A 24,503-nucleotide genomic window follows, 5' to 3' on the forward strand; every position below is an offset into this window, starting at 1 on the left:
GTGTCTGCGTGTGTGCGTGTGTGTGTCACTGTGTATGTGTGTGTCTGTGTGTGTCTGCGTGTGTGTGTCTGCATGTGTGTGTGTGCGTGTCTGTGTGTGTGTGTATCTGTCTGTGTGTGTGGTGACTGTGTGTGTGTGTGTGTGTCTGCGTGTGTGTATCTGTCTGTGTGTGTGGTGACTGTGTGTGCGTGTGTCTGTGTGTATCTGTCTGTGTGTATCTGTGTGTGTATGTGGTGACTGTGTGTGTGTGTGTGTCTGTGTGTGTGGTGACTGTGTGTGTGTGTGTATATCTGTCTGTGTGTGTGGTGACTGTGTGTGTGTGTGTGTGTCTGTGTGTGTCTGCGTGTGTGTATCTGTTTGTGTATGTGGTGACTGTGTGTGTGCGTGTGTCTGTGTGTGTCTGCGTGTGTGTATCTGTCTGTGTGTGTGTGTCTGTGTGTGTCTGTGTGTGTCTGCGTGTGTGTATCTGTCTGTGTGTGTGGTGACTGTGTATGTGGTGACTGTGTCTGTACCGGGTCCCACAGCGCCAGCTGTCTCTCGCTCATCCGGCTGAATCCGGTCGTGAAGATTTTACCGTCCGCCATGAACACGGCCCGCATCGGACGGGCGCCATCGTGAGCCTTGTCCTTCTCCTGCACGCCCAGTCACCACGGCAACGGCACGGCCCAGTCACCACGGCAACGGCGCGGCCGAGTCACCACGGCAACGGCGCGGCCGAGTCACCACGGCAACAGCACGGCCGAGTCACCACGGCAACGGCGCGGTCGCCACGGCGAAGGCGCGGCGAGGTCGCCGGGGGCGACGGGGATCGCAAAGCGAGGAGTGGCTGAGCGAGCGGGTGAGTGAGTGAGTGGGTGGGTGAGTGAGTGGGTGGGTGAGTGGGTGGGTGAGTGGGTGAGTGAGTGAGTGAGTGGGTGGGTGGGTGAGTGGGTGAGTGGGTGGGTGGGTGGGTGAGTGGATGGGTGGGTGGGTGAGTGGGTGAGTGGGTGGGTGGGTGAGTGGGTGGGTGAGTGAGTGGGTGAGTGAGTGGGTGAGTGGGTGGGTGAGTGAGTGGGTGAGTGGGTGGGTGAGTGGGTGAGCGGGTGAGCGGGTGAGCGGGTGAGTGAGTGGGTGAGTGAGTGGGTGAGTGAGTGGGTGAGTGGGTGAGTTAGTGAGTGGGTGAGTGGGTGGGTGAGTGAGTGGGTGGGTGAGTGAGTGAGTGGGTGAGTGAGTGGGTGAGTGAGTGGGTGAGTGGGTGGGTGAGTGGGTGAGTGAGTGAGTGGGTGAGTGGGTGGGTGGGTGAGTGAGTGGGTGAGTGAGTGGGTGAGTGAGTGAGTGAGCGGGTGCGCGAGTGAGTGGATGAGTGAGTGAGCGGGTGAGCGAGTGAATGAGCGGGTGAGCGAGTGAGTGGGTGAGTGAGTGGGTGGGTGAGTGAGCGGGTGAGCGAGTGAGTGGGTGAGTGGGCGAGCACGTGACCGAGCGGGTGAGCCCTCACCATGACGATGTCTCCCTTGCGAGGGTCTATGACTCTTAGCTTCTTGTCTTTGCAGGCCGTGCAGATGCGGCTGCCGTCACGGTTCCAGCTGACGCTGTAGATGAGGTCCGGGTGCAGGTCAAGGGTCACCAGTGGCTGCTCCGTGCCCACGTTCCACACCATCACCAGGTTGTCACAACCTACACCACACACAGACACACACACAGTCACACACACACACACAGTCACACACAGTTACACACACACAGTCACACACAAACACACACACAGTCACACACACAGATAGACACACACACACAGTCACACACAGTCACACACAGTTACACACACACATACAGTCACACACACAGTCACACACACAGTCACACAAAGATAAACACAGATCCCCCATATAGCCTTAACAGACTGTAGGGGCAAGTGCTGTTAGCGAGCACCTATGAAGGCCGGAACGGTACACGAGGGGGTGGGTGGCCAGCACCACGCCCGACCGCCTTTGTCTCCCCAGTGGCGATGCTTACCACACCGCACCAGGTACTCATTTGAGGCTGAGTCGACCTAGGGGAGGCCCGGGACCGGTTCAGATAATCGTCACCGGTGTTGGCCGTGAGCGGGAATCGAACCCGGGTCGCCAGGTTCATAGCGCAGCGTAGCGCTAACCGCTACACTATCGCTCCCCACACACACACAGACACACACAGTCACACACACACTCAGTCACACACAGTCACACACACACACACAGTCACACACACAGTTACACACACACAGTCACCAGGTTGTCACAACCTACATCACACACACACACAGACACACAGTCACACAGTCGTGGTGGTGAGCGTGGTGGTGGTGGTGAGCGTGGTGGTGGTGGTGAGCGTGGTGGTGAGCGTGGTGGTGGTGGTGAGCGTGGTGGTGAGCGTGGTGGTGGTGGTGAGCGTGGCACCGGCACTAAGGAGGACATTGCGAGCCGTGGGGTGCCACGTGACAATTCCGACGCGCTTGGAGTGACCCTCCAGCGTGGCCACCGGCTCCGTCAGCGGCAGGGACAGGCCGTGCTCAGGCACCTGCCAAACCTACAGGCGTCACACACACAGTCACACACACACAGTCACACACACAGTTACACACACACACACACACAGGCGTCACACACAGACACAGGGACAGGCCGTGCTCAGGCACCTGCCAAACCTACAGGCGTCACACACACACAGTCACACACAGGCGTCATACACACAGGCGTCACACACACACAGGCATCACACACACACACAGGCGTCACACACACAGGCGTCACACACACACACAGTCACACACAGGCGTCATACACAGACACAGTCACACACAGGCGTCACACACACAGGCGTCACACACACAGACACACACACACACATCACACACACACACATCACACACACAGTCACACACAGACACACACACACAGAGACAGGCCGTGCTCAGGCACCTGCCAAACCTACAGGCGTCACACACACAGGCGTCATACACACAGGCGTCACACACAGACACACACACACAGACACAGGGACAGGCCGTGCTCAGGCACCTGCCACACCTACAGGCGTCACACACACACACAGTCACACACAGGCGTCACACACACAGTCACACACACACATCACACACAGATACACACACACAGGCGTCACACACAGACACACACACACAGGCGTCACACACAGACACACAGTCACACACAGGCGTCACACACAGACACACACACAGTCACACACAGGCGTCACACACACACAGTCACACACAGGCGTCTCACACACACACACACAGGGACAGGCCGTGCTCGGGCACCTGCCACACCTACAGGCGTCACACACACAGGCGTCACACACACACAGGCGTCATACACACAGGCGTCACACACAGTCACACACAGGCGTCACACACAGTCACACACACACACACAGGCGTCACACACACACACAGACACACACACACATCACACACACACAGTCACACACACAGGCGTCACACACACACAGGCGTCACACAGACACACACACAGGCGTCACACACAGACACACACACACACAGGCATCACACAGACACACACACACAGGCATCATACACACACAGGCGTCACACACACACAGGCGTCACACACACACAGGCGTCACACAGACACACACACAGGCGTCACACACAGACACACACACACAGGCATCACAGAGACACACACACACAGGCATCATACACACACAGGCGTCACACACACACAGGCGTCACACACACACAGGCGTCACACACAGACACACACACAGGCGTCATACACAGACAGACACACACACACAGGCGTCACACACAGACACACACACACACAGGCCTCATACACAGGTGTCACACAAAGACAAAGATCCCCCGTATAGCCTTAACAGACTGTAGGGGCAAGTGCTGTTAGCGAGCACCTATGAAGGCCGGTACAGCACACGAGGGGGTGGGTGGCCAGCACCACGCCCGACCGCCTTTGTCTCCCTAGTGGCAATGTTTACACACCGCACCAGGTACTCATTTGAGGCTGAGTCGACCTAGGGGAGGCCCGGGACCGGTTCAGATAATCGTCACTGGTGTTGGCCGTGAGCGGGAATCGAACCCGGGTCGCCAGGTTCATAGGGCAGCGTAGCGCTAACCGCTACACTACCACTCCCCATACACACACACACGGTGACACACACACACAGGCGTCATACACAGACACACACACACAGGCGTCACACACATATCACACACGCAGGCATCACACACGCAGGCATCACACACGCGCAGACACGTTACACACACACAGACACTCGTCACACACAGGCATCACACACACAGGCATTACACACACAGGCCTCACACACAGACACAGGCGTGGTGATGGTGATGATGATGGTGGTGGTGGTGATGATGATGGTGGTGGTGGTGGTGATGATGGTGGTGGTGGTGATCGTGATGGTGGTGATTGTGATGACTGTGACAATGGTGGTGGTGATTGTGATGACTGTGACGATGGTGTTGGTGATGATGGTGGTGGTGGTGACGATGGTGGTGGTGATGGTGGTGATTGTGATGACTGTGACGATGGTGGTGGTGGTGATGATGGTGGTGGTGATGATGGTGGTGGTGATGGTGATTGTGACCGTGATGATGATGGTGGTGGTGGTGATGATGGTGATGATGGTGATGGTGGTGATTGTGATGGTGACGATGACGATGGTGGTGGTGGTGATGATGGTGGTGGTGATGATGGTGATGATGGTGTTGGTGATAGTGGTGATTGTGATGGTGACGATGGTGACGATGGTGATGGTGGTGGTGATGATGGTGGTGGTGATAGTGGTGATTGTGATGGTGATGATGGTGGTGGTGGTGATTGTGACCGTGATGATGATGGTGGTGGTGGTGATGATGGTGATGATGGTGGTGGTGGTGGTGATGATAGTGGTGATTGTGGTGACTGTGACGATGGTGGTGGTGATGATGGTGGTGGTGGTGGTGATGGTGGTGGTGATGATGGTGGTGGTGGCGATGGTGATGGTGGTGGTGATTGTGACCGTGATGATGATGGTGGTGGTGATTGTGATGACTGTGACGATGGTGGTGGTGGTGATGGTGATTGTGACCGTGATGATGATGGTGGTGGTGGTGATGATGATGGTGACGATGGTGGTGGTGGTGATGATGGTGGCGGTGATAGTGGTGATTGTGATGACTGTGACGATGGTGATGGTGGTGGTGATGATGGTGGCGGTGGTGATAGTGGTGATTGTGATGACTGTGACGATGGTGATGGTGGTGGTGATGATGGTGGCGGTGGTGATAGTGGTGATTGTGATGACTGTGACGATGGTGGTGGTGGTGGTGGTGATGATGGTGGTGGTGATGATGGTGGCGGTGGTGATAGTGGTGACTGTGATGACTGTGACGATGGTGGTGGTGGTGAGGAGCGGGTGAGCAGTGGGGGTGAGGAGCGAGCGACACTCACCATGACGGTGCAGTCCTCACTGCCGCTGGCTATGACGTCGTCGTTGTGAGGGCACCAGTCGATGTCCAGCACGGGAGCGGTGTGACCACACACCGTGGGGTAGGTCTTGTCTATACGCCCCGTCTGAGTAGTACACACACACACATAGACACATAGACACACACACAGTCACACACACACACAGTCACACACACACATACACCGTGGGGTAGGTCTTGTCTATACGCCCCGTCTGAGTAGTACACACACACACACACACATAGACACACACACATAGACACATAGACACACACACAGACACACACACCGTGAGGTAGGTCTTGTCTATACGCCCCGTCTGAGTAGTACACACACACACACATAGACACACACACATAGACACATAGACACACACACAGACACACACAGTCACACACACACAGACACACACACAGTCACACACACACACCGTGGGGTAGGTCTTGTCTATACGCCCCATCTGAGTAGTACACAGTCACACACACACATAGACACACACACACCGTGGGGTAGGTCTTGTCTATACGCCCCATCTGAGTAGTACACAGACACACACAGTCACACACACACATAGACACACACACACCGTGGGGTAGGTCTTGTCTATACGCCCCGTCTGAGTAGTACACAGACACACACACACACATAGACACACACACATAGACACATAGACACACACACAGACACACACAGTCACACACACACAGACACACACACACAGACACACACACACAGTCACACACACACACACACAGTCACACACACACACCGTGGGGTAGGTCTTGTCTATACGCCCCATCTGAGTAGTACACAGTCACACACAGACACACACACACATAGACACACACACACCGTGGGGTAGGTCTTGTCTATACGCCCCGTCTGAGTAGTACACAGACACACACAGTCACACACACACATAGACACACACACACCGTGGGGTAGGTCTTGTCTATACGCCCCGTCTGAGTAGTACACAGACACACACACACACATAGACACACACACATAGACACATAGACACACACACAGACACACACACAGACACACACACACAGACACACACACACAGTCACACACACACACACACAGTCACACACACACACCGTGGGGTAGGTCTTGTCTATACGCCCCATCTGAGTAGTACACAGTCACACACAGACACACACACACATAGACACACACACACCGTGGGGTAGGTCTTGTCTATACGCCCCGTCTGAGTAGTACACAGACACACACAGTCACACACACACATAGACACACACACACCGTGGGGTAGGTCTTGTCTATACGCCCCGTCTGAGTAGTACACAGACACACACAGACACATAGACACACACACATAGACACATAGACACACGCACAGACACACACACAGTCACACACACACAGACACACACACAGTCACACACACACACCGTGAGGTAGGTCTTGTCTATACGCCCTGTCTGACACACACACAGTCACACACACAGACACACACACACAGACACACACACACAGACACACACACAGTCACACACACACACACCGTGGGGTAGGTCTTGTCTATACGCCCCGTCTGAGTAGTACACAGTCACACACACACACACAGACACACACACACATAGACACATAGACACACACACAGACACACACACCGTGAGGTAGGTCTTGTCTATACGCCCCATCTGAGTAGTACACAGACACACACACATAGACACACACACACCGTGAGGTAGGTCTTGTCTATACGCCCCGTCTGAGTAGTACACAGTCACACACACACACACACAGTCACACACACACACAGTCACACACATACAGTCACACACACACAGACACACACACACAGTCACACACATAGACACACACACCGTGGGGTAGGTCTTGTCTATACGCCCCGTCTGACGTGTACACAGTCACACACATACAGTCACACACACAGTCACACACACACACAGACAGTCACACATACACACACACAGTCACACACACACATAGGCACACACACTGTGGGGTAGGTCTTGTCTATACGCCCCATCTGACGTGTACACAGACACACATATACAACAACAACCGCCATTCGCCACTAAGTGGCGGTGACGTCACCACGACGCTTGTGCCAGGCTATGTGCACCTTGAGGCCACGTGAAGCGTCGAACGCCCGCTGGCAGGAGGTCACGGGGCAGACCCAGGTGCCACGGGTCGACTGACTGAGATGACTGGCTGATGCACCACCTGTGCCCCCTACTGTGCCAACCTGCTGTGCTTTAGCCACCCGGCGCTCCGCTCGTTGTTGTGAGCGTCGCTCCTCCGCCCTCCGTTGTTGTTGGAGGGCGACTGCCTCCAACTGCCCAGTAACATCCTTCACGAGCCTCCTCCACAGAGGCCGATCTTGACACCGCTGGTACCAGTCATCGGCAAGTCCACTCAGCTCCACGACCTCCTGTACCACATCACTCCATCTCTTCTCTAGCCCGTGCCGCGCCCGCTTAGCCCCCTCAATCCGGCCGAACAAAAGCTGTTTAGGCATGCGGTGGCTGGGCATGCGGGCTACATGACCCAGCCATCGCAGCCTTCCCCGCCGGAGGAGCTCACCGATGGGACCTTGCCCAGCTCTTTCAAGGATTTTTGAGCTCCTCACACAATCCAGTCTGGTTAAACCCAGGATGGATCGTAGGCAGGCCAGCCTAAATGTTTCTAACCGGCGAAGATGTTCCATTAGTGGGGTCCACGTTTCGCAAGCGTAGAGATGGGAGGGAATGACCGTGGCCGAGAAGACCTGAAGCTTAGTGCGGAGCGACAGACCAGGTAGCTTCCACACAGCGTTACGCAACCGATGAAAAGATATTGCCGCTCGACTGATTCGGAGTGAGACCTCTGCTGTTAAACTGGAGCCGGTAATAAGCACACTGCCCAGGTATGGGAAACTCTCCACTCTCTCCACAACTGCCCCATCACCGATTGGGAGTTGTGGGGGTGGAGTGTCCGATGGTACAAAATACCCAGGCAGGTGCTTAGTTTTGGTGGGGCTGATGGTAAGGCCCCACCTCTTAGTGGCACGCTCCAGTCTCAGCAGCAGCGTCTCCAACTCCTCCTCCGAATGTGCAGCTATTACAAAATCATCAGCATACATAACGTGGTTGAGCAATAGGGAGCCATCCCTTGACCGCACCCGGGCGTCGATCAGCCTCCCATTATATCTGTACCATATGGAGATTCCCCCGGTACAGCTATTGAAGGCTTCACGAACTACGTGGTCAAAATAGATGTTAAATAATGTGGGAGCCAGAGGACATCCCTGTCGCACCCCAAGGTGAACAGGGAATGGCTCTGACTCCCGGCCACGTAGTTTTACCCGGGCCCGCTCACCATCATGAAGGTCCTTAATGATCGTGAGCAGAGGGTCAGGTACTCCAAAAGCACAAAGAACAACCCAGAGCCCCGGCCTACTGATGGTATCATAGGCCTTGAGCAGGTCAATAAAGCAGAGATGTAGGTCTTGTTGGAATTCCCTACACCTCTGTTGTAGCAGACGGACAGAAAATATGGCATCTGTGCAGGACCGCCCGTTCCTGAAACCGCATTGGGCTCCGCAAGCCTCTCTTCAGCGTGCCTGGCAAGGCGATGTTGAATAATCCTTGCCAGGACCTTTCCCGGCTCACTGAGGAGTGAGATGCCCCTGTAGTTGTTACAGTCTGTGCGGTCCCCCTTCTTAAAAAGGGGGACCACCAGGGCATCCTTCCAATCCTGCGGAACCCATCCAGTGGTCCAGACTGTTGTTATGATGTCATATAGGGCAGTCTGTGCACAAACGCCGCCCTCCCTCAGCATTTCGCTTGGGAGATCATCTCTGCCCGCTGCCTTTCCTGGTCTCAGACTCCGGATCGCCTTCAGTACTTCCTCAACAGATGGCACCTCAGCCAGCTACTCACAGGAGGTGACTTCTTCCAATATTTGAGGCACCGCAGCCTCAGCAGGGTCATCCTCACTTTGTGCCACGATAATTTCCTGGCCGAGGGATTTTCCCTCCCCTAGGACCTCAGAGAAATGCTCAGCAAATCTGCAAACCTGTTCCTGGGGGTCGGAGATTGGATCACCGTTTTTTCCCCTAATGATGGAAATAGGTGTGGCGCTGCAGGTTACTTTTTTGATGGAGTTAAATAGTCACACACACACAGTCACGCACACACACATAGACACACACACAGTCACACACAAAGTCACACACACACACATAGACACACACACCGTGGGGTAAGTCTTGTCTATACACCCCGTCTGAGTAGTACACAGTCACACACACACACACATAGACACACACACACAGTCACACACACAGTCACACACACACATAGACACACACACAGTCACACACACACATAGACACACAGTCACACACACACAGAGTCACACAGTCACACACACACACAGTCACACACACACACACACAGTCACACACACACACAGTCACACACACACACAGTCACATACACACAGACACACACACACAGACACACACACAGATAGACACACACACAGATAGACACACACACATAGACACACACACACACACACAGACACACACATAGTCTCACACACACATAGACACTCACACATAGACAAACACACAGCCACACACACACACAGTCACACACACACACAGTCACACACACAGTCACACAGTCACACACACAGTCATACACACAGACACACACACAGACACACACACACATAGATAGACACACACACATAGATACACACACAGACACACAGAGATAGGTGAGTGGGAGTAGGTGAGCGAGGGTAGGTGAGTAGGTGAGTGGGGGTAGGTGAGTGGGGTAGGTGAGTAGGTGGTAGGTGAGTGGGGGTAGGAGAGTGGGGTAGGTGAGTAGGTGAGTGGGGGTAGGTGAGTGGAGGTAGGTGAGTGGGGGTAGGAGAGTGGGTGAGTGGGGTAGGTGAGTGGGGGTAGGTGAGTGGGGTAGGTGAGTGGGTGAGTGGGGGTAGGTGAGTGGGGTAGGTGAGTGGGTGAGTGGGGGTAGGTGAGTGGGGTAGGTGAGTAGGTGAGTGGGGGTAGGTGAGTGGGGGTAGGTGAGTGGGGGTAGGTGAGTGGGGGTAGGTGAGTGGGGTAGGTGAGTAGGTGAGTGGGGGTAGGTGAGTGGGGGTAGGAGAGTGGGTGAGTGGGGTAGGTGAGTGGGGTAGGTGAGTAGGTGAGTGGGGGTAGGTGGGGGTAGGTGAGTGGGGGTAGGTGAGTAGGTGAGTGGGGGTAGGTGAGTGGGGTAGGTGAGTAGGTGAGTGGGGGTAGGTGAGTGGGGGTAGGTGAGTGGGGTTGGTGAGTAGGTGAGTGGGGGTAGGTGAGTAGGTGAGTGGGGGTAGGTGAGTGGGGGTAGGTGAGTGGGAGTAGGTGAGTAGGTGAGTAGGGGTAGGTGAGTAGGTGAGTGGGAGTAGGTGAGTAGGTGAGTAGGGGTAGGTGAGCGGGGTGGGGATTGGTTGATGTACAGAGAGTGGAATGCTGTACTTCGGCATTGCAAGCTCACACACACAGACACACACAGACCATAGCTCACACACAGACCATCGCTCACACACACAGATACCATCGCTTTTACACAGATACCATCGCTTTTACACAGGCAAAGATCCCTCCTGGTAGCCTTCATGGACTGCGAGGGCAAGTACACAAACTAAACTATGTTTGTGTGTGTTTGTGTGTGTGTGTGGTTGTGTGTGTGTTTGTGTGGTTGTGTGTGTGTTTGTGTGTGCTTGTGTGTGTTTGTGTGTGTTTGTGTGCGTGTGTGTGTGTTTGTGTGGTTGTGTGTGTTCGTGTGTGTTTATGTGTGTATTTGTGTGGTTGTGTGTGTGTTTGTGTGCGTGTGTGTATTTTTTGTGGTTGTGTGTAGTTCGTGTGTGTTTGTGTGTGTTTGTGTGTGTTTGTGTGGTTGTGTGGTTGTGTGGTTGTGTGCGTGTGTGTTTGTGTGTTTGTGTGGTTGTGTGTGTTCGTGTGTGGTTGTGTGTGGTTGTGTGTTTGTGTGTGTTTGTGTGTGCTTGTGTGAGTGCTTGTGTGAGTGGTTGTGTGTGTTTGTTACTAGGGTGTAGCTGTTTATTCAGAGAAGCGACCTACTACCCATCAACGAATGATGGCAGCACAGCCACGTGGCTGATATCATCATCATCATCATAGTCGAGACCCACAGAGACCGACAGAGACCCACAGAGACCCACAGAGACCCACAGAGACTCACAGAGTCCCACAGAGACCGACAGAGACCCACAGAGACTGACAGAGACCCACAGAGACCCACAGAGACCGACAGAGACCCACAGAGACTGACAGAGACCCACAGAGACCCACAGAGACCCACAGAGACTCACAGAGACCCACAGAGACCCACAGAGACCCACAGAGATTCATAGAGACTCACAGAGACCCACAGAGACCGACAGAGACCGACAGAGACCCACGGATACCCACAGAGACCCACAGAGACTCACAGAGACCCACGGAGACCCACAGAGACCGACAGAGACCTACAGAGACCGACAGTCCCACAGAGACCCACAGAGACCGACAGAGACCCACAGAGACCGACAGAGACCCACAGAGACCCACAGAGACTCACAGAGTCCCACAGAGACCCACAGAGACTCACAGAGACCCACAGAGACCCACAGAGACCCACAGAGACCCACAGAGACCCACAGAGACTGACAGAGTCCCACAGAGACCCACAGAGATTCATAGGGACCCACAGAGATCGACAGAGACCCACAGAGTCCCACAGAGATTCATAGGGACGCACGTAGACCCACAGAGACCGACAGAGACCCACAGAGACCCACAGAGACCCACAGAGACTTACAGAGACCCACAGAGACTTACAGGGAACCATAGAGACCCACAGAGATTCATAGGGACCCACAGAGACTGACAGAGACCCACAGAGATTCATAGGGACCCACGTAGACCCACAGAGACCCACAGAGACCCACAGAGACTCACAGAGACTCACAAAAACCCAGAGACCCACAGAGACCGACAGAGACCGACAGAGACCCACAGAGACCCACAGAGACTCACAGAGACCCACAGAGACCGACAGAGACCCACAGAGACCCACAGAGACCCACAGAGACTCATAGAGACCCACAGAGACCGACAGACACCCACAGAGACTCACAGAGACCGACAGACACCCACAGAGACTCACAGAGACCGACAGAGTCCCACAGAGTCCCACAGAGACCCACAGAGATCCACAGAGATCCACAGAGACCCACAGAGATCAACAGACCCACGTGGATTCAGAAACCCACAGAGACCCATAGAGACCTACAGAGACTCACAGAGACCCACAGAGACCCATAGAGACCCACAGGGACCCACAGAGAACCATAGAGACCCACAGAGACCCACAGAGACACACAGACCCACGTAGATTCAGAGACCCACAGAGACCCACATAAACCCATAGAGACCCACAGAAACCCATAGAGACCCACAGGGACCCACAGAGACCCATATACACCCACACTAAAACTAGGCTATGTGTGTGTTACCAGGGTGTAAGTCTCCACTGAGGTGCTGTGTAGCTGTGTATCAGACAGGCGACCTGCTGGACATCGCCAAATGAAAGCAGCTCCACCACGTGGCTGATGTCGTCATCATCGTCATCATGATCGTCACAGCGTGGACATTTACATCAGCAGCTAAACAACTCTTAAACACAGCGTGGTGTGACGCAGATTCTAAACCGGAGGGACCCGGGGAGATAAAATCCACGCAGAGACCACCACGACCTCCTGTAGACCAGGCGAGGTAGCCAACATCTCTCAGGGTAATCGAATCCATGACCTCCTGTAGACCAGGCGAGGTAGCCAACATCTCTCAGGGTAATCGAATCCACGACCTCCTGTAGACCAGGCGAGGTAGCCAACATCTCTCAGGGTAATCGAATCCATGACCTCCTGTAGACCAGGCGTGGTAGTCAACATCTCTCAGGGTAATCGAATCCACGACCTCCTGTAGACCAGGCGTGGTTGTGCTGGTGATGGTGGCAGCAGTGTTTGGTGCTGGTGGTGTTGGTGGTGTTGGTGGTGGTGTTGGTGGTATTTGTGGTGGCGGTGGTGGTGGCGGTGTTGGTGGTGGTGGTTGCGACGTTGGTGGTGGTGTTAGTGTTGGTTGTGGTGGTGTTGGTGGTGTTGGTGGTGGTGTTGGTGGTGTTAGTGTTGGTGGTGGTGTTAGCGTTGGTTGTGGTGGTGGTGTTGGTGGTAGTGTTGGTGGTGTTAGTGTTGGTGGTGGTGTTAGTGGTGGTGGTGTAGGTGGTGTTGGCAGTGTTGGTGGTGTTAGTGTTGGTGGTGGTGTTGGTTGTGGCGGTGGTGGCGTTGGCCGTGAGCGGGAATCAAAGTCGGGATCCTGGGCCTAGCTAGCACTAGGAGCTAGGCACCTGGGCCTAGCTAGCACTAGGAGCTAGGCACCTGGGCCTAGCTAGCACTAGGAGCTAGGCACCTGGGCCTAGCTAGCACTAAGAGCTAGGCACCTGGGGCTAGCTAGCACTAGGAGCTAGACACCTAGCTAGCTAGCACTAGGAGCTAGACACCTAGCTAGCTAGCACTAGGAGCTAGACACCTAGCTAGCACTAAGAGCTAGGCACCTGGGGCTAGCTAGCACTAGGAGCTAGACACCTAGCTAGCTAGCACTAGGAGCTAGACACCTAGCTAGCTAGCACTAGGAGCTAGACACCTAGCTAGCTAGCACTAGGAGCTATACACTGGCTAGCACTAGGAGCTAGACACCTAGCTAGCACTAGGAGCTAGGCACCTAGCTAGCACTAGGAGCTAGACACCTAGCTAGCACTAGGAGCTAGACACCTGGCTAGCACTAGGGGATAGACACCTAGCTAGCACGAGGAGCTAGACACCGAGCTAGCACTAGGAGCTAGACACCTAGCTAGCACTAGCAGCTAGACACCTAGCTAGCGCTAGGTGCCTAGCTCCTAGCTAGCGCTAGGAGCTAGGCACCTAGCTAGCACTAGGAGCTAGACACCTGGGCCTAGCTGCTAGCACTAGCAGCTAGGCACCTAGCTAGCACTAGGAGCTAGGCACCTAGCTAGCACTAGGAGCTAGGCACCTGGGCCTAGCTGCTAGCACTAGGAGCTAGACACCTAGCTAGCACTAGGAGCTAGACACCTGGGCCTAGCTGCTAGCACTAGGAGCTAGACACCTAGCTAGCACTAGGAGCTAGACACCTGGGCCTAGCTGCTAGCACTAGGAGCTAGACACCTAGCTAGCACTAGGAGCTAGACACCTGGGCCTAGCTGCTAGCACTAGGAGCTAGACACCTAGCTAGCACTAGGAGCTAGACACCTGGGCCTAGCTGCTAGCACTAGGAGCTAGACACCTAGCTAGCACTAGGAGCTAGGCACCTGGCCCTAGCCAGCTCCTAGCTAGCGCTAGGAGCTAGGCACCTAGCTAGCACTAGGAGCTAGACACGTAGCTAGCACTAGGAGCTAGACACCTAGCTAGCGCTAGGAGCTAGACACCTAGCTAGCACTAGGAGCTAGGCACCTAGCTAGCACTAGGAGCTAGACACCTAGCTAGCACTAGGAGCTAGACACCTAGCTAGCACTAGGAGCTAGACACCTAGCTAGCACTAGGAGCTAGGCACCTGGGCCTAGCTCCTAGCTAGCACTAGGAGCTAGGCACCTGGGCCTAGCTGCTAGCACTAGGAGCTAGACACCTAGCAAGCGCTAGGAGCTAGACACCTAGCTAGCGCTAGGCACCTGGCCCTAGCTAGCACTAGGAGCTAGGCACCTGTCCCTAGCCAGCTCCTAGTTGGCTAGGGCCAGGTGCCTAGCTGCTAGCACTAGGAGCTAGGCACCTGGCCATAGCCAGCTCCTAGCCAGCTCCTAGCTAGCACTAGGAGCTAGGCACCTGTCCCTAGCCAGCTCCTAGCTGCTAGCGCTAGGAGCTGGCTATGGCCCCAGTCGCACCAGGCCGTCCGTCCGTGCTGTCCGCCCCCCCCACCCACCCCACCCACCCCACCACCCCCCCCCACCCCTCCGCTACCTTGGAGAGGGGCAGCACGAGGAAGGCTCCGCCCCCGGAGGCGTCGACGATGATGGCGACGAACTTGGGGTTGACGGCGCAGAAGGACGAGTCCCAGGTGGTTCGCGAGACGCGGATGTCATCGTAGCACTGGTCGCTCTTCACCGGCTGCCCAAACACGTGCCGGAACTTGCTCTGCCGCACCACTCGCCGGAAGGACATCGCCAGCGCTGCTGCTACCGCCGCCGCCGCCGCCGCTGCCGCTGCCGCCGCCGCTGCTGCTGGGTTTGGGTGGTGCCGGCGGTGGTGGTGGTGGCGGTGGTGGTGGTGGCGGTGGCGGTGGTCCTGCGAAGTAGAGCTGGGGAGAAAACACAAGTGGGGAATGTGAATCTGTGGGTCTCTGTGGTGGGTCTCTGTGGGGGTCTCTGTGGGGGTCTCTGTGTGGGTCTCTGTGGGGGTCTGTGGGGGTCTCTGTGGGGGTCTAAGGGTCTCTGTGTGGTGGTGAGTCTAAGGGTCTCTGTGGGTCTAAGGGTCTCTGTGTGGTGGTGAGTCTATGGGTCTGTGTGTGGTGGTGAATCTATGGGTCTGTGTGTGGTGGTGAGTCTGTGGGTCTCTGTGTGGTGGTGAGTCTATGGGTCTGTGGGTCTATGGGTCTGTGGGTCTCTGTGTGGTGGTGAGTCTAAGGGTCTCTGTGGGTCTAAGGGTCTCTGTGTGGTGGTGAGTCTATGGGTCTGTGTGTGGTGGTGAATCTATGGGTCTGTGTGTGGTGGTGAGTCTGTGGGTCTGTGGGTCTATGGGTCTGTGGGTCTCTGTGTGGTGGTGAGTCTAAGGGTCTCTGTGGGTCTAAGGGTCTCTGTGTGGTGGTGAGTCTATGGGTCTGTGTGTGGTGGTGAATCTATGGGTCTGTGTGTGGTGGTGAGTCTGTGGGTCTGTGGGTCTATGGGTCTGTGGGTCTCTGTGTGGTGGTGAGTCTAAGGGTCTCTGTGGGTCTAAGGGTCTCTGTGTGGTGGTGAGTCTAAGGGTCTCTGTGGGTCTAAGGGTCTCTGTGTGGTGGTGAGTCTATGGGTCTCTGTGTGGTGGTGAGTCTATGGGTCTGTGTGTGGTGGTGAGTCTGTGGGTCTGTGGGTCTCTGTGTGGTGGTGAGTCTATGGGTCTGTGGGTCTATGGGTCTTTGGGTCTCTGTGTGGTGGTGAGTCTAAGGGTCTGTGAGTCTATGGGTCTGTGGGTCTCTGTGTGGTGGTGAGTCTATGGCTCTGTGGATCTATGGGTCTCTGTGTGGTGTGAAGCCTATGGGTCTGTGAGTCTATGGGTCTGTGGGTCTCTGTGAGGTGGTGAGTCTATGGGTCTGTGAGTCTAAGGGTCTCTGTGAGTCTATGGGTCTGTGGGTCTCTGTGTGGTGGTGAGTCTATGGCTCTGTGGATCTATGGGTCTGTGGGTCTCTGTGTGGTGGTGAGTCTATGGGTCTGTGAGTCTATGGGTCTGTTGGTCTCTGTGTAGTGGTGAGTCTATGGGTCTATGGGTTTCTGTGTAGTGGTGAGTCTATGGGTCTGTGAGTCTCTGTGTAGTGGTGAGTCTATGGGTCTGTGAGTCTGTGTAGTGGTGAGTCTATGGGTCTATGGGTCTCTGTGTAGTGGCGAGTCTATGGGTCTGTGAGCCTATGGGTCTGTGAGTCTATGGGTCTCTGTGGGTCTCTGTGGGTCACTGTGAGTGGTGAGTCTATGGGTCTCTGTGGGTCTCTGTGGGTCTCTGTGTAGTGGTGTGTCTATGGGTCTGTGAGTCTCTGTGTAGTGGTGAGTATATGGGTCTATGAGTCTGTGGGTCTCTGTGAGTGGTGAGTCTATGGGTCTCTGTGGGTCTCTGTGAGTGGTGAGTCTATGGGTCTCTGTGGGTCTCTGTGGGTCTCTGTGAGTGGTGAGTCTATGGGTCTGTGAGTCTATGGGTCTCTGTGAGTGGTGAGTCTATGGGCTCTGCGAGTGGTGAGTCTATGGGTCTCTGTGGGTCTCTGTGAGTGGTGAGTCTATGGGTCTCTGTGGGTCTCTGTGGGTCTCTGTGAGTGGTGAGTCTATGGGTCTGTGAGTCTATGGGTCTCTGTGAGTGGTGAGTCTATGGGCTCTGCGAGTGGTGAGTCTATGGGTCTCTGTGGGTCTCTGCGAGTGGTGAGTCTATGGGTCTCTGTGGGTCTCTGTGAGTGGTCAGTCTATGGGTCTCTGTGGGTCTCTGTGAGTGGTGAGTCTATGGGTCTCTGTGGGTCTCTGTGAGTGGTGAGTCTATGGGTCTCTGTGGGTCTCTGTGAGTGGTGAGTCTATGGGTCTCTGTGGGTCTCTGTGAGTGGTGAGTCTGTGGGTCTCTGTGGGTCTCTGTGTAGTGGTGAGTCTATGGGTCTCTGTGGGTCTCTGTGGGACTCTGTGAGTGGTGAGTCTATGGGTCTCTGTGGGTCTCTGTGAGTGGTGAGTCTGTGGGTCTCTGTGGGTCTCTGTGAGTGGTCAGTCTATGGGTCTCTGTGGGTCTCTGTGTAGTGGTGAGTCTATGGGTCTCTGTGGGTCTCTGTGGGACTCTGTGAGTGGTGAGTCTATGGGTCTCTGTGGGTCTCTGTGAGTGGTGAGTCTATGGGTCTCTGTGGGTCTCTGTGGGACTCTGTGAGTGGTGAGTCTATGGGTCTCTGTGGGTCTCTCTGAGTGGTGAGTCTATGGGTCTCTGTGTGACGAGTGCCTGGTGCTGGTGCGTAGCAAACAAGGCCACGGGGGAGAGACAAAGGCGGCCGGGCGTGGCGCTGGCCACCCACCCCCTCTGTGTGTGCCGGGAGCTTTCAGAGGCGATGCTGCTGCTGCTGCTACTCGCAACTACTAACAGCACTTGCCCCGACAAGTTTGCCGAGGCTACACGGGGGACCTTTGTCTTTGGTGGTGTGGGGGGGTTGGTGAACGATTAACCCGTGCGTGACCACACCCTGAGCCGTCACCACCACCACCCTTAACCACTCCACCCCCCTGTCACAGACCCATCACACAGAGAGAGCCATAAACTCATCACACACACATAGACCCATAGACTCATCACACACAGAGAGCCATAGACTCATCACACACAGAGAGCCATAGACTCATCACCACACACAGAGACCCATAGACTCATCACACACAGAGAGCCATAGACTCATCACACACAGAGAGCCATAGACTCATCACCACACACAGAGACCCATAGACTCATCACACACAGAGAGCCATAGACTCATCACCACACACAGAGACCCATAGACTCATCACCACACACAGAGACCCATAGACTCATCACCACACAAAGACCCATAGACTCATCGCACACAGAGAGACCCATACACTCATCACCACACAGAGACCCATAGACTCATCACCACACACAGAGACCCATAGACTCATCACCACACACAGAAACCCATAGACTCACCACACAGCAGAGACCCATAGACTCATCACACGTAGACCCATAGACTCATCACCACACAGAGAGACCCATAGACTCATCACACAGAGACCCATAGACTCATCACACATAGAGACCCATAGACTCACCACACACAGAGACCCATAGACTCATCACACACAGAGACCCATACACTCATCACCACACAAAGACCCATAGACTCATCACCACACAAAGACCCATAGACTCATCACACACAGAGAGGCCCATAGACTCATCACCACACACAGAGACCCATAGACTCATCACCACACACAAAGACCCATAGACTCATCACACACAGAAACCCATAGACTCATCACACAGAGAGACCCATAGACTGACCACACACAGAGTCCCACAGACTCATCACACAGAGACCCACAGACTCATCACACAGAGACCCATAGACTCATCACACACAGAGACCCATAGACTCATCACATAGAGACCTGTAGTCTCATCACCACACAGTGAGCGATAGACTCACGACACAGTGCAACAGAGACTCACGACACACACACAGACACGGAGCGGCGAGTGTGTAACCATTATCCCCGACTCTTCTGTTTGATCGGAAGCTTAACAGGTGAGACAGGTGAGAGGCGCCGAATGACGTAGCGCACACAGGCAAAGGTGTCCCGTGTAGGATCAGCAAAAAACACAGCCTGTAGGGGCAAGTGCTGTCAGTAGTAGCGAGTAGCAGCAGCAGCAGCGTCTATGAAGGCTACCGGCACTGTGGTAGTGGTGGTGGTAGTGGTGGTGTGGTGGTAGTGGTGGTAGTGGAGGTGGCGGTATTGGTTGTAGTGGTGGTGGTAGTGGTGGTGGTAGTGGTGGGGTGGTAGTGGTGGGGTGGTAGTGGTGGGGTGGTAGTGGTGGGGTGGTAGTAGTGGTAGTGGTGGTGGTAGTGGTGGTAGTAGTGGTAGTGGTGGTAGTGGTGGGGTGGTAGTAGTGGTAGTGGTGGTGGTAGTGGTGGTAGTAGTGGTAGTGGTGGTAGTGGTAGTAGAGGTAGTGGTTGTAGTGGTGGTGGTAGTGGTGGTGTGGTGGTAGTGGCGGTGGTAGTGGAGGTGGTGGTAGTGGAGGTGGTGGTAGTGGTTGTAGTGGTGGTGGTAGTGGTGGTGTGGTGGTAGTGATGGTGGTAGTGGAGGTGGTGGTAGTGGAGGTGGTGGTAGTGGTTGTAGTGGTGGTGGTAGTGGTGGTGGTCTTGGTGGTGTGGTGCTAGTGGTGGTGGTAGTGGAGGTAGTGGTTGTAGTGGTGGTGGTAGTGGTGGTGGTATGGTGGTGGTGGTAGTGGAGGTGGTGGTAGTGGTTGTAGTGGTGGTGGTAGTGGTGGTGTGGTGGTAGTGGTGGTGGTAGTGGAGGTGGTGGTAGTGGAGGTGGTGGTAGTGGTTGTAGTGGTGGTGGTGGTAGTGGTGGTGGTCGTGGTGGGGTGGTAGCACCAACTGCTGCACCACCGCTCACCCACACAACAGGGGAGGAGTGTCGGTCTGCACTGACCACTTCCTGCTACGCACGCACACACATACACACACACATACATACACACACATCAAAGATCCCCCATATGACCTTAACAGACTGTAGGGGCAAGTGCTGTTAGCGAGCACCTATTAAGGCCGGAACGGTACACGAGGGGGTGGGTGGCCAGCACCACGCCCGACCGCCTTTGTCTCCCTAGTGGCAATGTTTACACACCGCACCAGGTACTCATTTGAGGCTGAGTCGACCTAGGGGAGGCCCGGGACCGGTTCAGATAATCGTCACTGGTGTTGGCCGCGAGCAGGAATCGAACCCGGGTCGCCAGGTTCATAGCGCAGCGTAGCGCTAACCGCTACACTATCGCTCCCCACACACTATCGCTCCCCCACACACATACACACATACACACACACTCATACACACACACACACGTACACACACACTTGTCCACACACACACACGTACACACGTACACACACACATGCACATAAAATAACATAACCGCCATTCGCCACCAAGTGGCGGTGACGTCACCACGACGCTTGTGCCAGGCCATGTGCAACTTGAGGCCACGTGAAGTGTTGAACGCCCGCTGGCAGGTCACGGGGCAGACCCAGGTGCCACGGGTCGACTGACTGAGATGACTGGCTGATGCACCACCTGTGCCCCCTACTGTGCCAACCTGCTGTGCTTAAGCCACCCGGCGCTCCGCTCGTTGTTATGAGCGTCGTTCCTCCGCCCTCCGTTGTTGTTGGAGGGCGACTGCCTCCAACTGCCCAGTAGCATCCTTCACGAGCATCCTCCACAGTGGCCGATCTTGACACCGCTGGTACCAGTCATCGACAAGTCCACTCAGCTCCACGTCCTCCTCTACCACATCACTCCATCTTTTCTCTAGCCCGTGCCGCGCCCGTTAAGCCCCCTCGATCCGGCCGAACAAAAGCTGTTTGGGCATGCGGTGGCTGGGCATGCAGGCTACATGACCCAGCCAACGCAGCCTTGCCTGCCAAAGGAGCTCACCGATGGGACCTTGCCCAGATCTTTCAAGGATTTGTGAGCTCCTCACACAATCCAGCCCGGCCAAACCCAGGATGGATCGTAGGCAGGCCAGCCTAAATGTTTTTAACCGGCGAAGATGTTCCATTAGGGGGGTCCATGTTTCGCAAGCGTAGAGAAGGGAGGGAATGACCGTGGCCGAGAAAACCTGAAGCTTAGTGCGGAGCGACAGACCAGGGAGCTTCCACACAGCGTTACGCAATCGATGAAAAGATATTGCCGCTCGACTGATTCGGAGTGAGACCTCTGCTGTTAAACTGGAGCCGGTCATAAGCACACTGCCCAGGTATGGGAAACTCTCCACTCTCTCCACAACTGCCCCATCACCGATTGGGAGTTGTGGGGGTGGAGTGTCCGATGGTACAAAATACCCAGGCAGGTGCTTAGTTTTTGTGGGGCTGATGGTAAGGCACCATCTCTTAGTGGCACGCTCCAGTCTCAGCAGGAGCGTCTCCAACTCCTCCTCTGAATGAGCAGCTATAACCAAATAAAGGCATACATAACGTGGTTGAGCAATAGGGAGCCATCCCTTGACCGCACCCGGGCATCGATCAGCTTCCCATTATATCTGTACCAAATGGAGATTCCCCTGGTACAGCTATTGAAGGCTTCACGAACTACGTGGTCAAAATAAATGTTAAATAATGTGGGAGCCAGAGGACATCCCTGTCACACCCCAAGGTGTACAGGGAATGGCTCTGACTCCCGGCCACGTAGTTTTACCCGGGCCTGCTCACCATCATGAAGGTCCTTAATGATCGTGAGCAGAGGGGGACCACCAGGGCATCCTTCCAATCCTGCGGAACCCGTCCAGTGGTCCAGACTGTTGTTATGATGTCATATAGGGCAGTCTGTGCACAAACGCCGCCCTCCCTCAGCATTTCGCTTGGGAGATCATCTCTGCCCGGTGCCTTTCCTGGTCTCAGACTCTGGATCGCCTTCAGTACTTCCTCAACAGATGGCACCTCAGCCAGCTACTCACAGGGGGTGACTTCCTCCAATATTTGAGGCACCGCAGCCTCAGCAGGGTTATCCCACTTTGTGCCACGATGTTTTTCTGGCTGAGGGATTTCCCCTCCTACAGGACCTCACAGAAATGCTCAGCAAATCTGCGAACCTGTTCCTGGGGGTCGGAGATTGGAACACCGTTTTTTCCCCTAATGATGGTAATAGGTGTGGCACTGCAGGTTACTTTTTAGATGGAGTTAAATAGAGATTTGTGATCGCGGGCCACTGAGGCAGACTCCATCTTCTCAGCAACCAGCGACCACCACCCATCCTTGCAGCGCCTCACGGCTCTCCGAACCTACGAGCGAAGGCTGCGGTAAGCCTCCTCATTCTCTGACGTGGGATTCTGTAGCCGATGACAGTGGGCCTGTCACTTTTTCTCAACTATCCTGAACACCTCCTCTGTCAGCCAGGGTCTCTGGGGAGGTCTGGACCGCGTACCCAAAGCAGCCATTGCAGCTGCATGAGTCACAGTCCTAAACCTCGCCCATTTCCCCTCGACAACAGGAGGAGTGGGGGACGATGCCAACCCCAGCCGCAAGCGATATTGAAATTCTCGCATACAACTTCCATCAGATAACTGAGACCAGGCAACTTTAGGTTGGAATGGGGTCCTGGGTGTACACCTACCACCGGAGTGGAAGAATGGCAGGCGCATCTTACAGATGACTAGTCAATGGTCAGAGGGCAGATCAGCTCCACGGTAGGTCCTGGTGTCAAGGACATGGGCTCGCATCCGCTGTTCCGTCACTATGTAGTCCAGCAGATGTTTTTGCTTGGACCCGGCATGCATCCGTGATGTTGTGTGGATGCACCGATGCCGGAACAGCGTGTTGGTAATTACAAGCCCATGGGCTGCACAAATATCTAGCAGCCTCCTACTGTTGTTATGGAGCTGATCTGGCCCTTGCCCTCCAATCACTCCAGACCAGGTGCCAGCATCATGACCAACTCGGGCATTGAAGTCACCCAACAAGATGACTCTATCCCGAGGGGCCACTTTAGCCAGCACCTGTGACAGGAGGTCATAGAAGGCATCTGACTCATCGGCATTGCCTGCATCCCTCCACGGATGTTCATCTTCGGTGGGGGCATAAGTAACCACGACCACCACTCCTCGCCTCCGGTTGATGGGAAGGCGAGCCCAAAGTAGCCTGGGGCTTACAGCTTCCCACACCTTACCGCCACGCTCCCACGCCCCCTTCATTCTTCTGTTCAAAAGAAGAGCCACACCCTGTTGTTTGGCAGTCTGCTGCCCCGAGTAGAGGACTGTCCACCCCTCGTGGTGGCAGGAGGCAGAGCCGGTCCACCGGACCTCCTGAATGCCACAGAGATCCAGGCGGTACCGGTCCAGCTCCCGACAGAGGAGTGGCAGCCTCTCCTCCGCAGTGAGCGTTCGAACATTCCACGTGGCCACACATAGTGGCTTTTCGTTGTTTCTGGAGGAGCCCCGAGGGTAGAAATTCAATCTCCTGGCTCCGCCAATTGGGGCTTGGCCAGGAGACGTCATAGACGCCTGTCCCGCTGGGGACTCCGGCACAAGCTTATTAGTTAAATTTTTTATTCGTTGTTTCGTGGTAAAAATGTTGAAGGTGGAGGGGTTACCAGCCCCTCGCACTCGTCCAGAGCCCCCGTTTAGCCACTGTGGTGGTCACAGATGCTATGAGAGGAGGGGCCAATCGGAATTGGCCCTCCCCCCACAGCACTGTCCACGTACACACACGTACACACGCGTACACACACACACACGCACACATGTATACACACGTACACACACGTACACACACACGCACGCACGCACACACACGTACACACGCACACGCGTACAAGCACACACATACACGCACACACATACACGCACACACACTAACACACTCTCTCACGTGGGGTCAGTGACCACTTCCTTCTGCACGCGTGTGGAGGCACAGATTAGAGTGGCACTCACACTAACACACACACATGTACACACACACATGTACACACACTAACACACACATGTACACAC

General features: G+C 55.1%; 2 protein-coding genes across 2 annotated transcripts in view; both read right to left on the bottom strand.

The window, feature by feature from the left end:
• The window catches only part of LOC116958441 (branched-chain alpha-ketoacid dehydrogenase kinase), a 175,865-nt gene that overhangs the window by 74,902 nt on the left and 76,460 nt on the right, over window positions 1–24,503 (bottom strand). The gene's annotated exons all lie outside the window — the stretch shown is intronic.
• Window positions 1–24,503, bottom strand: part of LOC116958437 (coronin-1B-like) — a 54,535-nt gene that overhangs the window by 20,759 nt on the left and 9,273 nt on the right. The window contains exons 2-6 of the mRNA XM_032981036.2: window positions 15,537–15,873; window positions 5,469–5,591; window positions 2,415–2,544; window positions 1,475–1,653; window positions 513–632 (exon numbers count right to left, since the gene is read on the bottom strand). Of these exons, the coding sequence (XP_032836927.2) occupies window positions 513–632; window positions 1,475–1,653; window positions 2,415–2,544; window positions 5,469–5,591; window positions 15,537–15,737 (753 nt within the window). The 5' untranslated portion in view covers window positions 15,738–15,873. The remainder of the gene's footprint in view (window positions 1–512; window positions 633–1,474; window positions 1,654–2,414; window positions 2,545–5,468; window positions 5,592–15,536; window positions 15,874–24,503) is intronic.

Source organism: Petromyzon marinus, chromosome 77, assembly GCF_048934315.1.
Source record: "Petromyzon marinus isolate PM22_M1 ecotype Great Lakes invasive population chromosome 77, UKy_Petmar_22M1.pri1.0, whole genome shotgun sequence".
Lineage (NCBI taxonomy): Eukaryota > Metazoa > Chordata > Hyperoartia > Petromyzontiformes > Petromyzontidae > Petromyzon > Petromyzon marinus.